Here is a 27957-nt window from a genome sequence, read left to right as displayed (position 1 = left end):
CAAGCTGAGATTAGGAGCACTCCCTTTAAGATTGTGCTCCTACTCTCAGCTCGTTACCTGTATAAAAGACACCTGGGAGCCAGAAATCTTTCTGATTGAGAGGGGGTCAAATACTTATTTCCCTCATTAAAATGCAAATCAATTTATAACATTTTTGACATGCGTTTTTCTGGATCTTTTTGTTGTTATTCTGTCTCTCACTGTTCAAATAAATCTACCATTAAAATTATAGACCGATCATTTCTTTGTCAGTGGGCAAACGTACAAAATCAGCATGATATCAAATACTTTTTTCCCTCACTGTAGACAGTCAGGCTATTTCCTGTTTTATTGATGTCTTACTGAGGAAACACCAAGCAGCTAATACTGCTACATTCTAATGTATAGGTCTGTTGCTGTGAGAGTCTTGGCCTTGTTTTGCCAATAAAACATGGTGAAAGAAAGACACAGGACCAGACATGCCAAGCCATGCCAAGACTTAGTATGTTCTGAAGACACCACAGTAATATATCAACATGCATTCATTATACCATACACACACGTTTGTCCATTATAATCCACACAAGCTCAAACAAACAAAATTAATTTACTGAACAAAGAACTCTATTCAGAATTATGACATCAAGAGAAGTGACTCTCCGGAAATATAAAAAAAAGGTTCTGGACGCAGTGGAACAGAAAGAACTCACACACACACACTGGAATATTCAGTTCATGCCTCTTTCTGATTTGTCTCGATGGTCCCTTAGCCTCTGTTGTTGAACTGTGATTCGTTTCTGTGTTTTCTTTCGGTTCCCAGGGACGGGGTCCTGGCCAGATTTGTAGCCACTGACGGAGGGATCACTAGAGTCTATCCCAGAAGGTACGCTAAGATTTCTCCTTCTCAGTCATACACTATTAGTTAGTTAGCCTCATGCTCCTATACTATACTGTATGTGCCTTGGCCAACTCTTATTGTATAAAGCCATGAAAACAAATAAATACAGATGTGACCGACCGGCTCGAGAGCAAAATTAGAAAATTGTGTTTTTTACATTGGATAAAAGTAGCGACTCAGAGCTAGAAAATTGTATATCATACACTACAGTTGAGGAACGATGGAAAAGTAATTCTGCTTTGAAAGTTGATAAACTTGTGAGAAACACTTTTGAGAAAATGGCCCTAGAATGTTTTGGTACACCTACTGGAGAGCTCCTCTTTGTCTACACCTGTGACGAGTACTGAGGACACGAAGAGGCAGGACGCATACGCAGGAATTAACAAGGTCAAGGTTTATTCAAACAATGACAAAGAGAATTAACAAAGAGAGAGAGTACATGACACGAAGCAAAAACAATTACACACAACATATTACAGAACAGTCCAGGGATAAATAGGGGTGGTGATAAGATGATGAGATGCAGGTGCACTGGAGGTGATTGGGGTGCGTTGGGTTTCCATTCCAGTCTTGCCGAGGTGGTACGCTCAGACCGGTGGCTCAGTAGACCGGCGAATCAGAGCGCCGGAGGGGAGCAACGGGAGGAGACATGACAATACCCCCCCCCCGGATGTGCGGCTCCAGCCGCTGGACGTTGCCAGCCAGGAGGACGACCCCGAGGACGAGGAGCGGGCCGGTCAGGGCGGCGACGGTGGAAGTACCGAATTAGATTGGGGTCCAGAACGTCCCCAGCCGGAACCCAGCTCCTCTCCTCAGGACCATACCCCTCCAGTCCACCAGGTAATAGAGCCGTCCCCCACGGAACCTGGAGGCCAGCAGGTCCCTCACCGCATACGCCGGACTCCCGTCAATATCCAGGGGTGGAGGAGGCGTACCCCGAGGGACGGCATCCGCCAGAGGACCAGGAACCACCAGCCTGAGGAGAGACACATGAAAAGTGGGTGAGACACGGTAGTGAGGGGGAAGGAGCAGCCGGTATGATACCTCATTTATCTGCCGGAGGACCTTAAACGGCCCCACAAACCGGTGGCTCAGTTTCTTGCAGGGCAGGCGGAGAGGGATGTTCTTTGTGGACAGCCAGGCATGATCCCCAGGCTGGAATACAGGGGCCTCACTGAGGTGGTGGTCGGCTTGGTCCTTCTGCCGACGAATAGCTCTCTGGAGATGGACATGGGTGGCGTTTCAGACCTGTCCAGCCCTGTGGAACCACTCGTCGACAGCGGGCGCATCGGTCTGGCTGGGTGTACAAGGGGCCAGGGAAGATAAGGAATAACCAGTAACCGTTATGGGAACTAAAAACAATGGTTTTGTGATAGGAGATGACGTCACACTCACGGAGCGACGACGGGGTCATACCGCCTACATAGGGAGCCGCCAGGAGATCTGTGTGCCACGGCGGGGTAGGGGGTGCTGCCCACCTCCATGGGTGAGGACTCGGAATCAGGGCGGCTTCCATAGCTTAGATGGGGTGAGCATTGAAGCTCTGGGAGGTGTTGGGAACGCTGTCTCTCTCGCAACAATTCGTCAAGACGGATGGACGTGGTGATAAGGGTATCAAGGTCCATCTCATCGTCCCGACATGCGAGTTCCGTCTTAATGTCCTCCCGTAAGCCTCTCCTGAAGGCTGTGCAGAGAGCACGCTCATTCCAGCCGGAAGACGCCGCCACTGTGCGAAAGCTCAGAGTGTACTCGGACGCGGGCCCCTCTCCCTGTTGTAGATGGAGGAGATGCTCACCCCCGTCCTTTCCCTCCATGGGATGATCAAACACCGCCCTGAACCGAGCGAGGAAGGTGGGGTAGGGTAGTGCCACTGCCTCCTCTCCTTCCCAGACTGTCGTGGCCCAATCCAGCGCCTTCCCCTTAAAAAGCAAAATCACCAGCGCTATCCTGGCTTGGTCAGATGGATATGCCCCAGGCTAAAGTGACAGTTGTAGCAGGAAGCCTCTACATTTAGTAGTTTTACCGTCAAAGCGCTCCGGTAGGGTGAGGGTTCCCGCAGAAGTGGGTGATAGCCCGAGGACAGATGGATTGGAGGCATTCGCCGCTCCCTGAGGTAGAACCAGAGTGCTGGGCAGATTATGCAGAGTTTGGAGTACTTCCTGCATGGCGACGTTCAACTGGGCAAGCTGATGCTGGTGCTGGTCGAGGGACTGGGAACCTCCTGCTGCATCCATTTTCGTTTGGTGTGTGATTCTGTGACGAATACTGAGGATACCTTGAGGGAGGATGCAGACGCAGGAATTAACAAGGTCAAGGTTTACTCAAACAATGACAAAGAGAATTAACAAAGAGAGAGTACATGACACGAAGCAAAAACAATTACACACAACATATTACAGAACAGTCCAGGGCTAAATAGGGGTGGTGATGAGATGATGAGATGCAAGTGCGCTGGAGGTGTTTAGGGTGCGTTGGGTTTCCATTCCAGTGTTGCCGAGGTGGTGCGCTCAGACCGGTGGCTCAGTAGACCGGCGAATCAGAGCGCCAGAGGGGAGCAACGGGACGAGACGTGACAACACCCATTCAACATCGTTCACACCCTCTTAAGCCTTAGCCCCACCATCTCTTTAAGGATTCACATGTGAGGCCATGTGCTAAACACAATGAGTACGGTAGTGTACTAATTAACCAAAGATTTCAAGACTAAAGGCTGGTATATACTACGTTTATCGACATGTCTGTAGACAGTTGTCGCAGTGACATCATGAACATTCTATTGTCATCCGACATCCAATTTGTCATTGTCGTTATGAAAAAGTATAAACACAAAAACAACAGGCTGTATAAAATAGCATAACTGGTGTATTTTAACACAAATAAACCCATCCGTTTAAAAATCTATTTAGTATATGTCAATCTAGCAAACTAAAAGCAACTTTCTAAACAATGTTTTGGTTCGTTTCTAGCTTGTTAGCTAGCTAGCTAACGTTAAGTTAGCTGGCTGGCCAGTTCAAATAATGACCATATCAGAGTATGACGAAATAAAAGCACAACATTTTACCGGAGAATTTTAGAACTTGGACACTGTCTCATTGGCCTAATGTTATATCCTAATTTGGCTTTAGTGCAGGTTATGTTGTTCAACACATTACTGTCTCTAGTAAACACACGCTATATCAAATAAAATCGAAATGTATTTGTCACATGCACAGGTTACAGAAGGTGTAAATGGTAAAGAGAAATGGTTACTTGCATAGTGGAGTCTTTTGTTTAGACATGTAGCTAGCTAGCTAGCTAAACAATGAACCAAAATCCCAACTCATAACATTACTAGCCTGCATGAATCTGCAGGTAGCTAACCAACTAGGTTCAATGTTAGCTAGTTAGCTAGCTAGCTAACATTAGGCTATAGATAGTAATGCAAATGGATATGAGATACAAATAATATTACTACACAGATGATACATGTACTGTAATGTTAGCTAGCGAGCCAGCCAGCTAACATTAGCTAGCTAGCTAACAGTACACTTTAACTTGCAATAAAAATGACTTTCTGACAAAATTATAATATTTGAAAATATAGCTAGCTAAACTCTCTTACCTGTATACCTAGATGAACGCTTCTCCCTCTCTGTCACGGATGCCATGGTTGCCCTTAGTTTGAAGATGTAATCCGGAGACAGGTGTTTTATACAACAGTCTTCCGTGTGTTCTGTTTTCAACTCCCTCCGCATATTTGCAATCAAACGCCAGATTGTTCTCCAGCTCCTTAGCTATCATACTCTGCTTCCACCAGGCACTCCACTGATTTCAAAACTCGGTCCTTCAGATAGTGGAGAGCAACACTTTTGCAGTTCTTCGTGATATATTTTTTAAAAAGCTGCGTTAGAAAGGATGACCTACACGTACTGAGCAGCTCATGTTATAGACAGAAGCGTGCTACATGGCAGACCAATGCGAACTCATCTCTCGACCAGCCCATCCATTATCTCAGCCAATCATGGCTAGCGGGAAGGTTCCTGTCTTTATCCGTGGCTAAACCAACTAGGCTCGTAAATTAACCATTTTATTTGTATTTAAAGATGGCATACAAGTTTATTATTAAGTCACATGAAAGTTCACATGTTCCAGAAGGCAATTCTGCCAAAAAAACACATTTTGATAAAGAAATCTATGTTTACGTTTCAAATGCCTCTCCTGTGAAGTAGTGACGCACGACATACGCCTAGTTTCCTGAAACTAGTCACAGATAGGAGTTGGCTAGAGCACAAAGCCATTTTAAAGGGTATAGTGTTTTGGCTTGAATATGGTGGATATGATACTGTTTTACTCCCCAACTTGTTCTGCTGGCTCTCTTCACATTGCAGGGATAGTTAGTCCTCCTAAATCAACAGAACATGATTCCCATCCACACAGACACTGGAGACATACTCAGTACATATGGACTCTTTCTATCTCTCCCTCTCTCCCTAACTCCCTCCCTCTCTCTCTCTCTCTCTCTCTCTCTCTCTCTCTCTCTCTCTCTCTCTCTCTCTCTCTCTCTCTCTCTCTCTCTCTCTCTCTCTCTCTCTCTCTCTCTCTCTCTCTTTCTCTCTCTCTGCCTTGGTTGTTAAAGTACAACAGTTAATCATATAAAACATACAGATTTTCTTCTTTATCTCTGGGCCAATTCCATGCAATTTTTCCTGTGCTTTGGGTGTGACTGTTATATTTATCAAAGTTTGACCTCACATTTGAGTAAAATCTTTCAGACATCTGTATCTTAAAAATGTCTGTATGTGTGCACGTGCGTGTTTCAGTGCTGGGGAGGAGTGGACAGAGAATGCAGAGACCTATGACTCAAGTTTCTACAAGAGGACTCTGGATAACGACATCTATATTTTCACTGCTCCATACTTCAACAGTATGTTAACACACACCGAAACACACACGTGCAAGCACACACACACCCTCTCTTCAGTGTGGTCTGCCAGCAAATCCCTCTCTTAGGATGGACGGCCTGCTCTACTGGATAGGATAAGAGATGAGAGGCCTTCTAGTCCCCCTCTCTCTCTACTTCGTTTCTGTGCTGCTCACTCTCATCTCTCTATCCACCCCCCTCTTCTGTCCCTCCCCTTTCTTTTCCCTCGCTCCCCCTCTCTCTACTCACTATTTTAACGTAGTTCTTTATCTAACAATCTCTGCTACTTTCCACTCCCCCTCTCTATATGTCCCTGTGGTATAGCAACAATCTATATACCATATCTCAGAGTTAAAGCACTCTACTGCTATATGTGCTTCTACTGCACAGCCACAAACATATTATTACCATTTACCCAGTTAAATGAGACCAAACAAACAAAGATTATATATGTTATCATAATTGTTGTCATGAAACATGATTTTCACCAAATGGGTTTTTAAAGCCTCACACAATTAATGTCATTGTCATACAAGTGTCACTACATGTGAATGTGTTGACACTCTTCCCTCTGCTCTCCCTCCCTCTCCCTGCTGCAGAGAGCAGGGAGTCAGGCTATGAGTCAGGTATTCTGGTGAGCAAGGCTGTACACCTCAACATAGACAGAGTCAACCTCAAACCAGCGGGTGAGTGGATAATACTGTCCCCATCTCCTTAGCTGGGTGCTTAGTTGTTGCATTGGGTACTTCTGAATTAAAACTGACAGCCTGGAGAATTAGATGAAACATCCATAGCTCCTTCTGTAAAGGATTATTCAATAATATGTTTCTGAATATCCTTTTTGTTGTTTCAATGTCCTGTAGTGGTGGGAGTGAAACTGAACGTCTCTGCCTGGATGAACAGCTTCATGAACGCCACCATGAAAGTCAACGTAAGAGAAACACTTTCTCTAGTTTAGGATTTCTTATTCACATCCCATTGTGTTTGCTAAACTTGTGACCATTCATACATGTGTTTTGATGGCGTTTGCAGTGCAAGGATGAAATCTGTGGCTGTCTGAAGAATGATAAGGTACAATGGCCTATCTCACTTATGGAAAATCTTTAGAAATGTTGATAATGTTCTATACTGACTGATGTTCTCTTTCTATCTGTCTCTCTCTCTCTGCAGCATGTTGACTGTGTCATCCTGGATGATGGAGGCTTCCTGCTGATGTCCAATCAGGATGAGTATATCACTCAGGTGAGTCTCTGTCAGCTAATCAGATTGCTCTGTCACAGACATGTACATTTGTCCTACCAGAGCAGGGTCAACATTCTTTCTTTCTTTCTTTCTTTCTTTCTTTCTTTCTTTCTTTCTTTCTTTCTTTCTTTCTTTCTTTCTTTCTTTCTTTCTGTCTGTCTGTCTGTCTGTCTGTCTGTCTGTCTGTCTGTCTGTCTGTCTGTCTGTCTGTCTGTCTGTCTGTCTGTCTGTCTGTCTGTCTGTCTGTCTGTCTGTCTGTGTCTGTCTGTCTGTCTGTCTGTCTGTCTGTCTGTCTGTCTGTCTGTCTGTCTGTCTGTCTGTCTGTCTGTCTGTCTGTCTGTCTGGTTTCCCGGACCTAGACTAAGCCTTGTCCTGGACTAAAAACATGGTCAATGGAGAGGATTAGGTTTAATTTGGGTCTGGGAAACTGGCCCTTATAAAATTTGTTGACCTGTGTTTTTAGCTAACTCCTCTGACAAGCCAGATAAGATTTTCTTGTCTGTTTCCACAGACATTTCCTTTGTGTCTCTAAAACTCATTAATACCAATGTCATATCATGTTTGGCATGACAACAAACACAACAGAGTCTTTAAAGCACAGATCTAAGCGATAATGGCTCCATAGCATCTACAGTATTCTGAAGTTAGTAGAACATACACCCATAGTCCCGAAGCCAAGACACTCCTTTTGGAATGAGAACTAAAAGGTTTTCATTGGTTTGGCTGGCCACCAGATCTCTTCTCCTGCTCCTCTCTCCATCCCTGCTTCATCTGATCTTTTTTCAAATGTATTTTATTGAACCTTTATTTAACAGGGAGTCATGCTGAGACCATGGTCTCTTTCGCAGATGAGCCCTGCATGAACACATCAATAAACAACAAGGACATTCTACATACAGTATCTACAGTATATTTACATCAATTACACAATACATGAAAAGCAAACACGAAAAGCAAAACACAATCAAATAAAACAAACACATTCTTCAGTACAAAGGCCCTCTAACATCCGCATGAATTGCCCTAGAGGCACCAACTTCATCAACTTTAAGGACTTTTGGAGATCCTTCCACATGAGAGGTAAAAAAAAAGTAAAAGCAGATTTACCTAAATTGACGGGATCTCCAGGGTTAGCCATCCCAGAGTCTGGGTCTGGTAACTTACACGTCTGAAGGTTAACAATGAGGTAAGGTATGGCAGAAGTTTATGCAAGAGGGCTTTATTGACAACAAAATGTGCAATGCATCGATCAACAGCAGGGTTGGGCAACTTTGATGGGTGTGGGGTCCACAAAAAAACGGAATTTATCATTGGGGGCCGCAGTGGCTCGCGGGTCTGCGTGCCCACATCCATACCCACACATGTAGTCAAAGCCGGCCCTAGCTTTTTGGGGACCCTAAGCGAAATATCGTTTCCCCCACCTTGCTATCAAACATTTTAGCGAAAACATTTTCTGCAACTCTATACATTTAGCCATGGGGCGTAGAGAACATTTACAAAAAAAGTTTGCTACAAATCTATACATTTTGCCATGGGGGTGAGTGAGAGAAGATTTATCAATTTTATAACTTATTTCATGCAATTCTACACATTTTGCCATAGAGGGTGGGGAGAAATCAATCCAGATGCCCAGATATTTATAAGCGGGGACATGATCAATGAGAGCACCATCCAAAGAATGTATGCATAAATGATCAGATACATTTTTATGTGATTTGGAATGTAACATATAGGTGAGTGGGATAAGTTGAGCCAAAGGGGTAAGATGAGTCCCTTGTTTCAGGAAACTAGGCATATGTCACGTGTCACTACATCACATGAGAGGAATTTGAAGGTAAAGATGTATTTCTTTATCAAAATAAATTTTTGGGGGGCAAAAATGCCTTCTGGAACATGTGAACTTTCATGTACCTTAATAACAAATTGTATGCCATCTGTAAATATGAATACAATTGTTAAATTACGCACCTAGTTGGTTTAACCACAGAAAAAGACAGGAACCTTCCCGCTAGCCATGATTGGCTGAGATAATGGCTGGGCTGGGCATGCCGAGAGAAATATAAAAAACGGAAATATCACATTTACATAAGTATTCCGACCATTTACTCAGTACTTTGTTGAAGCACCTTTGGCAGTGATTATAGCCTAGAGTCTTCTGGGTATGACGCTACAAGCTTGGCACACCTGTATTTGGGGAGTTTCTCCCATTCTTCTCTGCAGATCCACTCAAGTTCTGTCAGGTTGGATGGGGAGCGTCGCTGCACAGCTATTTTCAGGTCTCTCCAGAGATGTCCGATTGGGTTCAAGTCCGGGCTCTGGCTGGGCCACTCAAGGACATTCAGAGACTTGTCCCGAAGCCACTCCTGCATTGTCTTGCCTGTGTGCTTAGGCTAGTTGTCCTGTTGGAAGGTGAACCTTCGTCCCAGTCTGAGGTCCTGAGCACTCTGGAGCAGGTTTCACTTTGTCATTATGGGGTATTGTGTGTAGATTGATGAGGAAAACAAATAATTTAATCAATTGTAGAATAAGGCTGTAACGTTACAAAATGTGGAAAAGTGAAGGGGTCTGAATACTTTCCGAATGCACTGTAGGTAGGGGTAAAGTGACTAGGCAACAGGATAGATAATAGACAGTAGCAGCAGCATATGTGATGAGTGTGGAAGTGTGTGTGTTTGGCGAAATTGTGCCTGTGTGTACATGTTATGTGTGAGTGAGTGAGTGTGTGTGTGTGTGTGTGTATGTGTTGGAGTGTCAGTGTAAGTATGTGTGAGTGTGTGGGTAGAGTCTAGTGTGTGTGCATAGTCAAAAAGGGTTAGTGCAAAAAGGGTCAATGCAGATAGTCCGGGTAGCTATTTGGTTAACTATTTAGCAATCGTATGGCTTGGGGGTAGAAGCTGTTCAGGAGCAATTTGGTCCCAGACTTAACGCTCTGGTACCGTTTGCCATGCGGTAGCAGTGAGAACATTCTATGACTTGGGTGGCTGGTGTCTTTGACACATTTTTGGGCTGTCCTCTGACACCACCTGGTCTAGAGGTCCTGGATGGCAGTGAGTTTGACCACCAATGATGTACTGGGCCGTACGTACTACTCTCTGTAGCGCCTTGCGGTTGGAAGCATTTGCTATATCAAGTGGTGATGCAGCCAGTCAAGATGCTCTCAATGGTGCAGCTGTAGAAATATTTGAGGATCTGAGGGCCCATGCCAAATCTTTTCAGCCTCCTGTGGGGGAAGAGGCGTTGTCGTGCCCTCTTCATGACTGTGTTGGTGTGTTTGGACCATGATAGGTCCTTAGCGATGTGGACACAAAGGAACTTGAAGCTATCGACACGCTCCACTATAGCCCGGTCGATGTGAATGTGTTGCCTACCCTTACCACCTGGGGGAGGCCCGTCAGGAAGTCCAGGATCCAGTTGCAGAGGGAGGTGTTCAGTCCCAGGGACCTTAGCTTAGTGATGAGCTTGGAGGACACTATGGTGTTGAATGCTGAGCTGTAGTCTATGAACATCATTCTCACATAGGTGTTCATTTTGTCCAGGTGGGAAATGGTAGTGTGGAGTGCAATTGAGATTGTGTTATCTGTGGATTTGTTTGGGTGGTATGCGAATTGCAGTGGGTCCAGTGTTTCTGGGATGATGGTGTTGATGTGAGCCATGACCAGCCTTTCAAAGCGCACACATTGAACGCAGCTCTCTGTTCCCTGTACACAGATAGGTCAGTTCTTTGGGGAGGTGGACCCAGTCGTGATGATCAGTCTGGTCAACATGTCTCTGTATTCCTTCAACAAGACTTACGACTACCAGTCAGTCTGCGACCCTGAGAGAGACTGCAAGGCTGCTGCAGGGCCACGATCTGTCTACGTGGTGAGACACACACTCACAGCGCGCGCGCGCGCGCACACACACAGCACACACACACATTAATGCATTAATGCATGATCTTGCTTTGGTTACCTTTCATGCTATATATACTGTACTGTATGTGTATATTCTGTCCATATGTTATGAAGTGTGCACTCAGTGCTCTTCTCCTCTCCCCTCTCCAGCCCACTATAGCAGACATGTTGAGTATAGGCTGGTGGGCCTCCACTGCTGCCTGGTGAGTTAATGGACTGGGTAATTTAACTACTGTCGTCTGCTGTTTAGACCAACAATAATGTATTTGTCTCTGTAGGTTGATAATGCAGCAGCTCTTCTACAGTCTCATATTCCCCAGCTTCCTAGAGGCAGGTGAGTTGTAGAGGACAATATATTGGATGTAATTATGTGTTTCCAAAACAGTGAATTTGTAGTTATAATGGTACAAGATGTGCCTAAAATGGCTTTGTTGATTTAGAGAATATACAGTGCATTCGGAAAGAATTCAGACCCCTTCACTTTCTCCACATTTTGTTATGTTATAGCCTTAATCTAAAATGTATTAAAGAAAAAAATGTCCTCATCAATCTATACACAATACCCCATAATGACAAAGCAAACACAGGTTTTTAGAATTTTTTGCAAATGTATTACAAAAAAACTACGGAAATACCATATTTATATAGGTATTCAGACTGATTTGGAAAGGACCACACCTGTCAATATAAGGTGCCACAGTTGACAGTGCATGTCAGAGCAAAAACCAAGCCATGAGGTCAAAGGAAATGTCCGTAGAGCTCCGAGACAGCATTGTGTCGAGGCACAGATCTGGGGAAGGGTACGAAAAGTATCTGCAGCATTGAAGGTCCCCAAGAACACAGTGGCTTCCATCATTCTTAAGTGGAAGAAGTTTGGAACCATCAAGACTCTTGCTAGAGCTGGCAGCCCGGCCAAACTGAGCAATCGGTGGAGAAGGGCATTGAACCCGATGGTCACTCTGATAGAGCTCCAGAGTTCCTCTGTGTAGATGGGAGAACCTTCCAGAAGGACAACCATCTCTGCAGCACTCCACCAATCAGGCCTTCATGATAGAGTGGCCAGATGGAAGCCACTCCTCAGTAAAAGGCACATGACAGCCTGCTTGGAGTTTACCAAAAAGGCACCTAAAGGACTCAAGATTCTCTGGTCTGATGAAACCAAGATTGAACTCTCTAGCCTGAATGCCAAGCATCACATCTGGAGGAAACAAGGCATCACCTGGCCAATACCATCCCTACGGTGAAGCATGGTGGTGGCAGCATCATGCTGTGGGGATGTTTTTCAGCAGCAGGGACTGGGAGATTAGTCAGGATCGAGGGAAAGATGAACGGAGCAAAGTACAGAGAAATCCTTGATGAAAACCTGCTCCAGAGCACTCAGGACCTCAGACTGGGGCAAAGGTTCACCTTCTTACAGGACAACAACCCTAAGCACACAGCCAAGACAAGGCAGGAGTGGCTTCGGGACAAGTCTCTGAATGTCCTTGAGTGATCCAGCCAGAGCCCGGACTTGAACCCGATCTAACGTCTCTGGAGAGACCTGAAAATAGCTGTGCAGCGACGCTCCCCATCCAACCTGACAGAGCCTGAGAGGATCTGCAGAGAAGAATGAGAGAAACTCCCCAAATACAGGTGTGCCAAGCTTGTAGCGTCATACCTAAGATGACTCGAGGCTGTAATCGCTGCCAAAGGTGCTTCAACAAAGTACTGAGTAAAGGGTCTGAATACTTATGTAAATATATATTTTTCAGTTAATTTTGCAAAAAAATCTAAAAGCCTGTTTTTGCTTTGTCATTATCGGGTATTGTGTGTAGATTGATGGGGGGGAAAACAATGTAATCCATTTTAGAATAAGGCTGCAACGTAACAACATGTGGAAAAAGTGAAGGGGTCTGAATACTTTCCGAATGCACTGTATCCTTGGGCTTAGGACTATTTATTTGGAGGAGATGTAAGCACAGATGTGTTTGGTTTGCTTGTTTGTTTATTGTGTTTTTGGTTATGTAGTCTCTCTCTCTCTCTCTCTCTCTCTCTCTCTCTCTCTCTCTCTCTCTCTCGTGGACTCAGATGATGACATGTCTGCTAACATGTTTAAGGAGAGTTGTATCACAGAGCAGACTCAGTACTTCTTTGACAACGAAGAGAGATCCTACTCGGGAGTCCTCGACTGTGGAAACTGCTCCAGGTGTGTGTGTGTGTGTGTGTGTGTGTGTGTGTGTGTAAGTGATGTCGATTCCAATATCCTGACTCTTTCCTGGATAATAGCTTGCAGTGGGCAGTAATATTTGAAATGTGTATATACAGTATATATGATATTTTATACAACAGGTGTGTCTAATCCTGAATGCTGATTGGATAAAACCGCATTCCAGACAGTGTCTATTCCACAAGTTACCACCGGCTAAATCTATGACACTGAAATGCCTATTTACTCTGTTCCATCTGACTGCACAATCCACTATCTCATCAGCCCAGCCAGACAATTATATAAACTTGTTCTCCACTACAAAAAGCATCTAGACTTTATCTCACATTTCTTTTAGACTAACATTTAGTTTTCAACAGCGAAGATTTCTATAAACCTTGCTGTCTGTCTCTCCGAAATTTGCAACATTGTTTCAAAATTCAAATTCGATCTCCAGCTGTTGCATAGTAATGAACATGTCTGAAGTTGGAATGAGACAGACAGGCAGCTTTTATCAGCCAGTCGAAATCATGAATTAGTATAATTTGTAGGGATATATACAAACAAATATCAATAGAAAACAGGTCAAACGAAATGAAGTGCAGCTAGTTTGCAGTCTTTCAGTTTGAAGTGTTTGTGCTAGCTGTTTTGTTGGCTAGCTCTGAACAACAGTGTCCTGATAAGAGAGCAATTTTTTTTTGCCTGGTGAAATCGCGCATCATTAGCTCAATGTTATGGATGTATCCAAATAAATGTCACTAGAAAACATATTATGCAAATGAAGCTATTTGTTGTTATTCTGGCTGGACTGTTTGACGTGTCTGCAAGTTAGCCATAGTTGGCTAGCAAGCAAGCAAGGAATGAGAACGTTGCCAGCCAGTTTGTCAATAGAACATTTAGAACGAATGACTGTTGGTAGAAATGCAGTGGGTACAGTGGGGAAAAAAATTATTTAGTCAGCCACCAATTGTGCAAGTTCTCCCACTTAAAAATATGAGAGAGGCCTGTAATTTTCATCATAGGTACACGTCAACTATGACAGACAAATTGAGAAAAAAATCCAGAAAAATCACATTGTAGGATTTTTTATGAATTTATTTGCAAATTATGGTGGAAAATAAGTATTTGGTCACCTACAAACAAGCAAGATTTCTGGCTCTCACAGACCTGTAACTTCTTCTTTAAGAGGCTCCTCTGTCCTCCACTCGTAACCTGTATTAATGGCACCTGTTTGAACTTGTTATCAGTATAAAAGACACCTGTCCACAACCTCAAACAGTCACACTCCAAACTCCACTATGGCCAAGACCAAAGAGCTGTCAAAGGACACCAGAAACAAAATTGTAGACCTGCACCAGGCTGGGAAAACTGAATCTGCAATAGGTAAGCAGCTTTGTTTGAAGAAATCAACTGTGGGAGCAATTATTAGGAAATGGAAGACATACAAGACCACTGATAATCTCCCTCGATCTGGGGCTCCACGCAAGATCTCACCCCGTAGGAATCAAAATTATCACAAGAACGGTGAGCAAAAATCCCAGAACCACACGGGGGACCTAGTGAATGACCTGCAGAGAGCTGGGACCAAAGTAACAAAGCCTACCATCAGTAACACACTACGCCGCCAGGGACTCAAATCCTGCAGTGCAAGACGTGTCCCCCTGCTTAAGCCAGTACATGTCCAGGCCCGTCTGAAGTTTGCTAGAGTGCATTTGGATGATCCAGAAGAGGATTGGGAGAATGTCATATGGTCAAATGAAACCAAAATATAACTTTTTGGTAAAAACTCAACTCGTCGTGTTTGGAGGACAAAGAATGCTGAGTTGCATCCAAAGAACACCATACCTACTGTGAAGCATGGGGGTGGAAACATCATGCTTTGGGGCTGTTTTTCTGCAAAGGGACCAGGACGACTGATCCGTGTAAAGGAAAGAATGAATGGGGCCATGTATCGTGAGATTTTGAGTGAAAACCTCCTTCCATCAGCAAGGGCATTGAAGATGAAACGTGGCTGGGTCTTTCAGCATGACAATGATCCCAAACACACCGCCCGGGCAATGAAGGAGTGGCTTCGTAAGAGGCATTTCAAGGTCCTGGAGTGGCCTAGCCAGTCTCCAGATCTCAACCCCATAGAAAATCTTTGGAGGGAGTTGAAAGTCCGTGTTGCCCAGCGACAGCCCCAAAACATCACTGCTCTAGAGGAGGTCTGCATGGAGGAATGGGCCAAAATACCAGCAACAGTGTGTGAAAACCTTGTGAAGACTTACAGAAAACGTTTGACCTGTGTCATTGCCAACAAAGGGTATATAACAAAGTATTGAGCAACTTTTGTTATTGACCAAATACTTATTTTCCACCATAATCTGCAAATAAATTCATTAAAAATCCTACAATGTGATTTTCAGGATTTTTTTTTCTCATTTTGTCTGTCATAGTTGACGTGTACCTATGATGAAAATTACAGGCCTCTTTCATCTTTTTAAATGGGAGAACTTGCACAATTGGTGGCTGACTAAATACTTTTTTCCCCCACTGTATATCAACTGGCTTACCTGGTTAAATAAAGGTTAAATATAAAATAAAAAACAGGACAAAGCATGAACAAAGAGATGATTACTAGGCCAGAGGCCTAGAAGCCTAGGAAATGAGAACTGGTCATACAAAGGCATTTAATTTCATTTATAACATCTGAAGCTGTAACCTTTCTACCCAAAACCAACCACCATTGACCAATCAAATGATACCAAGTTTACAGTAACCTAAACACTCCCAGGCCCAATCTCCACAGGGTGTCACAGCATTTAAAGGCTTGTGTGGGGGATGAGACCAATGTAAATAAGACAGAATTCCTGAGAGTACCATACAACCATTTTGCATGTAGTAATTCAGAGTTCACCCTATACAAATACAAGGAACCACAGAGATCATACATACAGTACCAGTTAAAAGTTTGGAAACACCTACTCATTACAGGGTTTTACTTTCTTTTTTACGATTTTCTACATTGTAGAATAATAGTGAAGACATCAAAACTATGAAATAACACATACGGAAAAATGTAGTAACCAAAAAAGTGTAAAACAAAACAAAATATATTTTACATTTGAGATTCTTCAAAGTAGCCACCCTTTGCCTTGATGACAGCTTTGCACACTCTTGGCATTCTCTCAACCAGCTTCACGAGGTAGTCACCTGGAATGCATTTCAATTAACACGTGTGCCTTGTTAAAAGTTAATTTGTGGAATTTCTTTCCTTCTTAATGCGTTTGAGCCAATCAGTTGTGTTGTGACAAGGTAGGGGTGGTACACAGAAGATAGCCCTATTTGGTAAAAGACCAAGTCCATAATATGGCAAGAACAGCTCAAATAAGCAAAGAGAAATGACAGTCCATCATTACTTTAAGACATGAAGGTCAGTCAATCCGGATAATTTCAAGAACTTTGAAAGTTTCTTCAAGTGCAGTCACAAAAACCATCAAGCGCTATGATGAAACTGGCTCTCATGAGGACCGCCACAGGAATACCCAGAGTTACCTCTTCTGCAGAGGATAAGTTCATTAGAGTTATCAGCCTCAGCAATTGCAGCCCAAATAAATACTTCACAGTGTTCAAGTAACAGACACATCTCAACATCAACTGTTCAGAGGAGACTGCATGAATTAGGCCTTCATGGTCGAATTGCTGCAAAGAAACCACTACTAAAGGACACCAATAAGAAGAAAAGACTTGCTTGGGCCAAGAAACACGAGCAGTGGACATTAGACCGGTGGAAATCTGTCCTTTGGTCTGATAAATCCAAATTTGAGATGTTTGGTTCAAACCGCCGTGTCTTTGTGAGACGCAGAGTAGGTGAACGGATGATCTCTGCATGTATGGTTCCCACCGTGAAGCATGGAGGAGGAGGTGTGGGGGTGCTTTGCTGTTGACACTGTCAGTGATTTATTTACAATTCAAGGCATTCTGCAGCGATACGCCATCCCATCTGGTTTGCGCTTAGTGGGACTATCATTTGTTTTTCAACAGGACAGTGACCCAACACACCTCCAGGCTGTGTAAGGGCTATTTGACCAAGAAGGAGAGTGATGGAGTGCTGCATCAGATTACCTGGCCTCCACAATCACCTGACCTCAACCCAATTGAGATGATTTGGGATGAGTTGGACCACAGAGTGAAGGAAAAGCAGCCAACAAGTGCTCAGCAAATGTAGGAACTCCTTCAAGACTGTTGGAAAAGCATTCCAGGTGAAGCTGGTTGAGAGAATGCCAAGAGTGTGCAAAGCTTTTATCAAAGCAAAGGGTGGTTACTTTCAAGAATCTAAATATAAAATATATTTTGATTTGTTTTGATGTCTTTACTTTATTCTACAATGTAGAATATAGTAAAAATAAAGAAAAACCCTTGAATGAGTAGGTGTGTCCAAACTTTTGACTGGTACTGTACATATAGATAGCATAAAAGTTATCCTCAGTGAACCAGTTTCAGATAGATACCATACATGGATACTATTCTATTATTATATCCCATTCAATATTCAGTGCTCTGAATACTGTAACAGAGAGATTTACATTTTGGCACCTCAGAGAGGGAAGGGCTGACTAGTCCTTGGGCATTGTCCTTTGTTCCTGGACCATTTGCCTTGCAACTCCAGGTATCAAAGAGCACATAAATTAGGGCCGAGCCTACAAGCCGATCCCGGTATGTCATCCTCTGGTGAGGTAGATCCGGAATGGGGTCAGTTTCCTGCCCTCCTCTGTGTTTTCCTGCTCTTTCCAGGCAGCTGCTGCCGGCTGGGCTCTGAACAGACACATATTACAATGATCTGTCAGGAGCTTGACACAGAGGGAAACACTGTTTACTGAGAGCTCTCTCCCAATCATTTACCCCTGTTTATGTGTTGCAACTCACACATGGTGTGGGGGTTGAATGTTGGTAGAAATGCAGTGGGTATATGAGCCCCATTCGCCTGACTTTGTTCTCTTCAATGTTAACAACTAAAGACACTTAAACTTGAATGAGTGCCATAAAGAAAGAGCCATTCCACAGACGGAGAGGGTTTCTCCACTGCCCTGTAGTATGTGTGTGATTTAGTATTGGCTGTGTGTATGTCTGAACCACATATATATCACCACGGTAGCGCATGTGTGTGATGATGCGGGCGGCAGGAACGGACAGCTTTTATAGTTTACTCTCATCTGAGACAGTTGAAGAACATGTTGTGTGAAAGCTTTGTTAGTCTGTTGGGAGTGTGTTTCCCTGTGTGTTCGGGTTGGAATCTGGTAGAGCTGTCTCTCCGGCTCTCTGCTGGAATAAAAGTGAATTCCATTGAAGGAATAATAGGGTATTCCAATGAATGGAAGTGCAGTGGTGTGTATTCATGGATGCCAAGGGAAGCCAGGCTTCCCCAAATAAAATACAAATATTTTAAAAAATGTATCTTTCGTCTCTCTGTTTCATAGTTTTCCTTCAATTGGCAAGTGGCTTTCTCAACTGAGAAATCATCAGAGCGAGGGTAACAGTGCCCCTGTGTCTCAGTATGTGTAGCCCATGTATCTGATGCTATCTGGTCAAAAAAATAGTATGACATGTTGGCATGTTGCCGCCCGTAGCATTGAATTCAATTGCAAGTGATGCCAGATAGCATTTGGCCTCCCTTGATAATTTTTTAAATAAAATAATAACCAATCCGCATTGATCTGAGCTGAGTGAGCTCAACTGTGAATGGTCCTCTCACAGCAAAAAAATAAAATATGTCAAGGAAGGCCAGTTTGGATTTGACTCCCCACCAATCAAATCACACCAAAGCAAAACGTAATTGTTAGCTTCTGGTCTGTGTCATTGTCCTGCAGTAGCTAGCTATAGATAGGGATGGGGATCCAGAGTTTCTAGTTCAAAACGATTTTGTAGCAGCTGAAAATCAAGGAGAATGGGAGGCCCCTGTGTTTCCCTGTTGGCATATTATTATTATTATTACAAAGTGGAGTCTTTGTTTTGACATGTAGCTAGCTAGCTAGCTAAACAATGAACCATAATCCCAACCCATACAACACAAACAGATTGTCATATCTAGCCACCATGCATGAAATGCTGTAGTATGAATCTGCAGGTAGATAAAGCTAACCAACTAGGTTCAATGCTAGCTAGCTAGCTAGCTAACATTAGGCTATAACTAGAAATGCAAATACATCTCTGAGATACAAATAATATTACTACACAGATCATACACGTAACGTTATAGCGAGCCAGCAAGGTAACATTCGCTAGCTAGCTAACAGGACACTTTAACTTGTAATAAAAACAACTTTCTGACAAAATTAGAAATGAATAATATCTGAAAATGTTACTAGACTCTTACCCGTATACACGGATGAATGCTTCATGGCAGACTGGAACCACTTTAACTAAGATAGATGTCCTGTGTTGTTTCCATTTTGATTGTAGCTAAAAAATTATCAATTTAATCCATTTTGAATTCAGGCTGTAACACATCAAAATGTGGAATAAGTCAAGGGGTATGAATACTTTCTGAAGGCACTGTATGTGGTTGAATTTATTCCGCCACTCTGTGACACTTGTCTCTGTGAAACGATGTAGTCTATGGCTTATCGGCCTTATATCGGATATCACGGTGCCTTAGAAATGCATTTCTAATAGAGCAAACAACACAATTATCACAACATACTGTATGTTGTAAAATAAAATATCCTGGTTTGGCTTCCCCATTTATTTTACCCATGCACCGCTACTGGGAAAGTGTTCTCTCATGTGTGACGTATTTAGATGGTTAGCATTCCTCTCCTCTCATCCTTTCAGTATGTACAGTATATTGCTGAGTAGCTTACTAACACCTTGTGTGTTTGCGTGTGTATGTTTCAGGATGTATCGAGCTGAGAAGCTGCCCAACACCAACCTGGTGTTTCTGATCACTGATGCCAAGGCTACCTGTCTGTCCTGTGACCCCAGACCACTACGACAGGCGGAGCAACCCTGTATCCTTGCGCACACATACACACACAAACACACACACACACAAATCGTATTGCATTCATTTAGTCAGTATTACTGCTAGATTGAAAACTTTTATTCTCATAGTATAAATTAATATGGAGCTGTGTATCTGAATGGAACATCTGGAACCCACGTTGGGATCACTTTCAATCAGTGTAAAGTGTAAGTTTGTATGTGTGCGTGTCTACGAGACATACAGTGGGGAAAAAAAGTATTTTGTCAGCAACCAATTGTGCAAGTTCTCCCACTTAAAAAGATGAGAGAGGCCTGTAATTTTCATCATAGGTACACGTCAACTATGACAGACAAATTGAGAAAAAAAATTCCAGAAAATCACATTGTAGGATTTTTAATGAATTTATTTGCAAATTATGGTGGAAAATAAGTATTTGGTCACCTACAAACAAGCACAATTTCTGGCTCTCACAGACCTGTAACTTCTTCTTTAAGAGGCTCCTCTGTCCTCCACTCGCTACCTGTATTAATGGCACCTGTTTTAACTTGTTATCAGTATAAAAGACACCTGTCCACAACCTCAAACAGTCACACTCCAAACTCCACTATGGCCAAGACCAAAGAGCTGTCAAAGGACACCAGAAACAAAATTGTAGACCTGCACCAGGCTGAGAAGACTGCATCTGCAATAGGTAAGCAGCTTGGTTTGAAGAAATCAACTGTGGGAGCAATTATTAGGAAATGGAAGACATACAAGACCACTGATAATCTCCCTCGATCTGGGGCTCCACGCAAGATCTCACCCCGTGGGGTCAAAATTATCACAAGAACGGTGAGCAAAAATCCCAGAACCACACGGGGGGACCTAGTGAATGACCTGCAGAGAGCTGGGACCAAAGTAACAAAGCCTACCATCAGTAACACACTACGCCGCCAGGGACTTAAATCCTGCAATGCCAGACGTGTCCCTCTGCTTAAGCCAGTACATGTCCAGGCCCGTCTGAAGTTTGCTAGAGTGCATTTGGATGATCCAGAAGAGGATTGGGAGAATGTCATATGGTCAGATGAAACCAAAATAGAACTTTTTGGTAAAAACTCAACTCGGTCGTGTTTGGAGGACAAAGAATGCTGAGTTGCATCCAAAGAACACCATACCTACTGTGAAGCATGGGGGTGGAAACATCATGCTTTGGGGCTGTTTTTCTGCAAAGGGACCAGGACGACTGATCCGTGTAAAGGAAAGAATGAATGGGGCCATGTATCGTGAGATTTTGAGTGAAAACCTCCTTCCATCAGCAAGGGCATTGAAGATGAAACGTGGCTGGGTCTTTCAGCATGACAATGATCCCAAACACACCGCTCGGGCAACGAAGGAGTGGCTTCGTATGAAGCATTTCAAGGTCCTGGAGTGGCCTAGCCAGTCTCCAGCTCTCAACCCCATAGAAAATCTTTGGAGGGAGTTGAAAGTCTGTGTTGCCCAGCGACAGCCCCAAAACATCACTGCTCTAGAGGAGATCTGCATGGAGGAATGGGCCAAAATACCAGCAACAGTGTGTGAAAACCTTGTGAAGACTTACAGAAAACGTTTGACCTGTGTCATTGCCAACAAAGGGTATATAACAAAGTATTGAGAAACTTTTGTTATTGACCAAATACTTATTTTCCACCATAATCTGCAAATAAATTCATTAAAAATCCTACAATGTGATTTTCTGGAATTTTCTTTCTCATTTTGTCTGTCATAGTTGACGTGTACCTATGATGAAAATTACAGGCCTCTCTCATCTTTTTAAGTGGGAGAACTTGCACAATTGGTGGCTGACTAAATACTTTTTTTCCCCACTGTATGTGTCTGGGGCTTTAGATTCCTGATGATGTAACAGTAAAAGTGTCATCATCAGAGGTCAGAGAGGGGTCAAACAAGAGGCCTGTAGTTTATTACAGCTCAATATGCTGCTAATGAGGACAAACACACACACTCACACACACACATAAAACATACACACTCTTTTGCACACAACTGAGAGGTTGTTCAATCATGGTGTCATGTTCAATCATGGGGGTGATATTTATTTAATGAGTTGTTAAAGGGTAATACACTTCCAAAGACAGGGTGATACACAGGTTAGCGTTTTTCATCATGAATCTTGTTCTGGAGGCAGCTCTGCAGAGTGGTCAATAGCTGGCACTACCACAAAGTCATAAAATCTGATTTTAAACCTAACACTAACCTTAACCCTAACCTTAACCACACTGCTAACCCTAATGCCTAACCTTAAAATATTTTTTCCCCCATTAATTTTTACAATAGAGACTATCTTGACTTTGCAGCTGGCCCATCTAGTGGACATCGCTCAGTTCTGCTTCCAGAACAAGACTCATCCCAATAAACGTCAACCTGTGGGAGATACATCTGAGTTTGTAAGGCAGTGTGTTAAAGATGTGATTTAGAGATGTATGTTTGACCAAGATGTGTCGGTATTTAAGATCAGAGTGTGCGTGTGTGTATCTTGGAGGTGTGTGTTGCAGATTTGTTTGTGTGTTAGTATTTCCTTAGTGTGTGTGTGCAGCCCAAGGTCCAGATCGCTGTGAGCTGGCTCAGAACCCCAGGTACAGGAAAGGACCTGACGTGTGTTTCGACAACAACGTAGACGTAAGTCAAACACGTGCGCACACGTATTTTATTTTTCTCCATCTCTCTATTTATCTCTCTCTCTTGCTCCTTCTCTCTCTTCCCATCTCTTGGTTTGGATGTTCTTCATTGCCTGATTGCATTAATTGGTTTGTATCTTTTTTTAAATTCATACTTTGGTCTCAGGGATATTTTCTGTGTGAAAACTAACGAACAGGTTGCTTGCATGACAGGTCTTCTCATGTTCATTCTCTCATATGTCTGATATATTTTATGAAGTTATATTATCCTGAAATTTATACCATTTATACTGACTTTCATTAACTGTTACTAACTGTCATTTCGTGTTTTAGCATGACACCCTCATTTTCATCTTTCTTTTACATGCTTTCTTTCTCCTTGTCTCTGTCCTTCTATTTCCATAGTTCATCCTTCATTTTGCATCTCCATTGGCTGCTGCTCATGTCTGTCATGGTAGGACGAGCCCCTGTATCCAATCAGTGACGTCTCTGGTCTGAGTCCCGTCCCCCTCCTCATGTTAATGCAGGTGTTGATGCTGGGCCCAGGGACAGTGTCCGTCAATAAAATCTGAACTGAGACCTGTGTCTCTACACCACTGTTGATAGTCAGGTGTTACATACAGCAGCTACTAACTGACCTGAAATCTGCTGATAGGCCTTAAACACAACCACTACTAAAATATTCACCCCCCTTGGCATTTTTCCTATTTTGTTGCCTTACAACCTGGAATTAAAATTAATTTTGGGGGGGTTTGTATCATTTGATTTACACAACATGCCTACCACTTTGAAGATGCAAAATAATTTTTTGGGTGAAACAAACAAGAAATAAGACAAAAAAAAAAAAAAAACTTGAGCGCGCATAATTATTGAGCGTGCATAATTATTATGGCTCTACAAAGTCAATACTTTGTAGAGCCACCTTTTGCAGCAATTACAGCTGAAAGTCTCTTGGGGCATGTCTCTATAAGCTTGGCACATCTAGCCACTGGGATTTTTGCCCATTCTTCAAGGCAAAACTGCTCCAGCTCCTTCAAGTTGGATGGGTTCCACTGGTGTACAGCAATCTTTAAGTCATACCACAGATTCTCAATTGGATTGAGGTCTGGGCTTTGACTAGGCCCTTCCAAGACATTTAAATGTTTCCCCTTAAACCACTCGAGTGTTGCTTTAGCAGTATGCTTAGGGTCATTGTCCTGCTGGAAAGTGAACCTCCGTCCCAGTCTCAAATCTCTGCAAGACTGAAACAGATTTCCCTCAAGAATTTCCCTGTATTTAGCGCCATCCATCATTCCTTCAATTCTGACCAGTTTCCCAGTCCCTGCCAATGAAAAATAGGATGGTATTCTCGGGGTGATGAGAGGTGTTGGGTTTTCGCCAGACATAGCGTTTTCCTTGATGGCCAATAAGCTCAAATTTAGTCTCATCTTTAAGCAATGGCTTTTTTCTGGCCACTCTTCCATAAATCCCAGCTCTGTGACGTGTACGGCTTAAAGTAGTCGTATGGACAGATACTCCAATCTCCGCTGTGGAGCTTTGCAGCTCCTTCTGGGTTATCTTTGGTCTCTTTGTTGCCTCTCTGATTAATGCCCTCCTTGCCTGGTCCGTGAGTTTTGGTGGGCGGCCCTCTCTTGGCAGGTTTGTTGTGGTGCCATATTCTTTCAATTTTTTTATAATGGATTTAATGGTGCTCCGTGGGATGTTCAAAGTTTCTGATATTTTTTTATAACCCAACCCTGATCTGTACTTCTCCACAACTTTGTCCCTGACCTGTTTGGAGAGCTCCTTGGTCATCATGGTGCCGCTTGCTTGGTGGTGCCCCTTGCTTAGTGGTGTTGCAGACTCTGGGGCCTTTCAGAACAGGTGTATATATATATACTGAGATCATGTGACAGATCATGTGACACTTAGATTGCACACAGGTGGACTTTATTTAACTAATTATGTAACTTCTGAAGGTAATTGGTTGCACCTGATCTTATTTAGGGGCTTCATAGCAAAGGTGGTGAATACATACAGTGGGGAAAAAAAGTATTTAGTCAGCCACCAATTGTGCAAGTTCTCCCACTTAAAAAGATGAGAGAGGCCTGTAATTTTCATCATAGGTACACGTCAACTATGACAGACAAATTGAGAAAAGAAAATCCAGAAAATCACATTGTAGGAGCTTTAATGAATTTATTTGCAAATTATGGTGGAAAATAAGTATTTGGTCACCTACAAACAAGCAAGATTTCTGGCTCTCACAGACCTGTAACTTCTGCTTTAAGTGGCTCCTCTGTCCTCCACTCGTTACCTGTATTAATGGCACCTGTTTGAACTTGTTATCAGTATAAAAGACATCTGTCCACAACCTCAAACAGTCACACTCCAAACTCCACTATGGCCAAGACCAAAGAGCTGTCAAAGGACACCAGAAACAAAATTGTAGACCTGCACCAGGCTGGGAAGACTGAATCTGCAATAGGTAAGCAGCTTGGTTTGAAGAAATCAACTGTGGGAGCAATTATTAGGAAATGGAAGACATACAAGACCACTGATAATCTCCCTCGATCTGGGGCTCCACGCAAGATCTCACCCCGTGGGGTCAAAATGATCACAAGAACGGTGAGCAAAAATCCCAGAACCACACGGGGGGACCTAGTGAATGACCTGCAGAGAGCTGGGACCAAAGTAACAAAGCCTACCATCAGTAACACACTACGCCGCCAGGGACTCAAATCCTGCAGTGCTAGACGTGTCCCCCTGCTTAAGCCAGTACATGTCCAGGCCCGTCTGAAGTTTGCTAGAGTGCATCCAGAAGAGGATTGGGAGAATGTCATATGGTCAGATGAAACCAAAATATAACTTTTTGGTAAAAACTCAACTCGTCGTGTTTGGAGGACAAAGAATGCTGAGTTGCATCCAAAGAACACCATACCTACTGTGAAGCATGGGAGTGAAAACATCATACTTTGGGGCTGTTTTTTCTGCAAAGGGACCAGGACGACTGATCCGTGTAAAGGAAAGAATGAATGGGGCCATGTATCGTGAGATTTTGAGTGAAAACCTCCTTCCATCAGCAAGGGCATTGAAGATGAAACGTGGCTGGGTCTTTCAGCATGACAATGATCCCAAACACACCGCCCGGGCAACGAAGGAGTGGCTTCGTAAGAAGCATTTCAAGATCCTGGAGTCTCCAGATCTCAACCCCATAGAAAATCTTTGGAGGGGAGTTGAAAGTCCGTGTTGCCCAGCGACAGCCCCAAAACATCACTGCTCTAGAGGAGATCTGCATGGAGGAATGGGCCAAAATACATGCAACAGTGTGTGAAAACCTTGTGAAGACTTACAGAAAACGTTTGACCTGTGTCATTGCCAACAAAGGGTATATAACAAAGTATTGAGAAACTTTTGTTATTGACCAAATACTTATTTTCCACCATAATTTGCAAATAAATTCATTAAAAATCCTACAATGTGATTTTCTGGAATTTTTTTCCTCATTTTGTCTGTCATAGTTGACGTGTACCTATGATGAAAATTATAGGCCTCTCTCATCTTTTTAAGTGGGAGAACTTGCACAATTGGTGGCTGACTAAATACTTTTTTTCCCCACTGTATGCACGCACCACTTTTCAGTTATTTATTTTTTTGAAACAAGTTATTTTTTTCATTTCACTTCACCAATTTTGACTATTTTGTGTATGTCCATTACATGAAATCCAAATAAAAATCCATTTAAATTACAGGTTGTAATGCAACAAAATAGGAAAAACGACAAGGGGGATGAATACTTTTGCAAGGGACTGTATGTGGTAATAATGATTACCTGGTTTCTAGTACTGTAGCTACTTCCTTCAAATAATTAAACACACTTGGATAATCCCAGAGCAAAAGAAAAATAAGGTACCACTACAGTATATCATGTAATTCTATACCAGGTGAATAGTGTACTGTAGAGTAAAAGGGATGTGAATAGAATGTGACTGATGGTGAGAAGGCTGCTGCTGTGAATGTGACATCATCTCCAACTCTGAACAATACTGACATCACTCATGTAAATATTTAACATACCCCACAGTAATTCCCATGTCTATTCTGACACACCGTCTTTGTACTACCCGTTATAGACCGGTCACACACACAGGCCGGTTGCAATCTTTAGGGTGGCCTGGGAATGGAAGGTACAGGTATTGTACAGCAGATGTAGATCGTCTATGGTGAGTGAAAGTAGGACAAAGCCCTCTCCCCACAGCTGAACTATGGAAGTTGCTCTGCAGTCTATATTCCCTCTAGAGTAAATAGAGGAGGTGCCAGATGGGTTTCCTGCCTTTGACAGTGTGCAGTACACTCACACACACAAAGGCCAAGGACACACAAGGATATCCTTAACACTGGCATCAAACAGCAGGAGGCCGAACACACACACACATTCACACACACACACACACACACACACACAGACACACACACACACACACACACACACACACACACACACCTGAACGTTCTATAATGTTGCACCCTTCTGAATGCAGATATGTGTGTTATCTATTATTTGCCACCATAATCTGAGTTTGAATTGTCTGATTGGCTGCCTGTCTGATTAACGTTTGTTGTGACCAATAGGAGGATGAGTCTGACTGTGGGGGCGGGACATCTCTAAGCCCCTGCCTCTGGCCCATGTTGGGACTCCAACTACTGCTGCTGTGGCTCCTCACTGGCCCCCGACACTCATGACCCCTACACACACATACACACACACACACACACACACATCTCACCCAAGTGTTTTACATTGGACTGTTTTCTGACGCTCCATCCCCTGAATGTCATCACTGATATGTTAACTCACTGCCAGTATGGAAGAGGAGTCACTCTCCTGTTCTCCAATCGTTCTCCAAAGCCAAAGGGGTGCTCTTTCCTCTATCTCATCTCTTCTCCACCATGTTTACTGAGCCATTCTATTCTAGGGAGCTAACCAAACCCTTTAATTATTTTTCATAAATGGATTTATATGTTTTGGTTGCCAACATGATATTATTATTCACTGACACAAATTATTTGTATAGGCATAGTTTATGTTGTTTATGATATTTATTATACTGTACAGTATATATAGAAAATATTATTATAAAGACAACAAAACCTGTAACTGAAATGGAAAGCAAAGTTACTGATAATCCAACAGTTTTTATTTATTTATTTGTGTAGGTCAAACAGCAATATGTGAATAGATGCAGTAGACTAGAGTAGTGTTCACTCA

The 27957-nt window shown here is 43.0% G+C and overlaps 1 protein-coding gene across 1 annotated transcript in view; it reads left to right on the top strand.

Annotated features, from left to right (window-relative positions):
* Positions 1 to 27658, top strand: part of LOC121577445 (voltage-dependent calcium channel subunit alpha-2/delta-1-like) — a 67002-nt gene extending 39344 nt beyond the window's left edge. The window contains exons 25-38 of the mRNA XM_045206493.1: positions 800 to 862; positions 5677 to 5780; positions 6377 to 6463; positions 6641 to 6708; positions 6810 to 6848; positions 6948 to 7019; positions 10728 to 10880; positions 11063 to 11115; positions 11191 to 11250; positions 11732 to 11739; positions 12980 to 13097; positions 19971 to 20083; positions 22628 to 22710; positions 27321 to 27658. Of these exons, the coding sequence (XP_045062428.1) occupies positions 800 to 862; positions 5677 to 5780; positions 6377 to 6463; positions 6641 to 6708; positions 6810 to 6848; positions 6948 to 7019; positions 10728 to 10880; positions 11063 to 11115; positions 11191 to 11250; positions 11732 to 11739; positions 12980 to 13097; positions 19971 to 20083; positions 22628 to 22710; positions 27321 to 27431 (1132 nt within the window). The 3' untranslated portion in view covers positions 27432 to 27658. The remainder of the gene's footprint in view (positions 1 to 799; positions 863 to 5676; positions 5781 to 6376; positions 6464 to 6640; positions 6709 to 6809; positions 6849 to 6947; positions 7020 to 10727; positions 10881 to 11062; positions 11116 to 11190; positions 11251 to 11731; positions 11740 to 12979; positions 13098 to 19970; positions 20084 to 22627; positions 22711 to 27320) is intronic.
* Positions 27659 to 27957: the final 299 nt, after the last annotated feature.

The sequence above is a fragment of the Coregonus clupeaformis genome, chromosome 23, assembly GCF_020615455.1.
Source record: "Coregonus clupeaformis isolate EN_2021a chromosome 23, ASM2061545v1, whole genome shotgun sequence".
In the NCBI taxonomy this organism is placed as follows: domain Eukaryota; kingdom Metazoa; phylum Chordata; class Actinopteri; order Salmoniformes; family Salmonidae; genus Coregonus; species Coregonus clupeaformis.
Note: the sequence above shows the minus strand (reverse complement) of the source record. Positions and strands in the feature narration are given on the sequence as shown.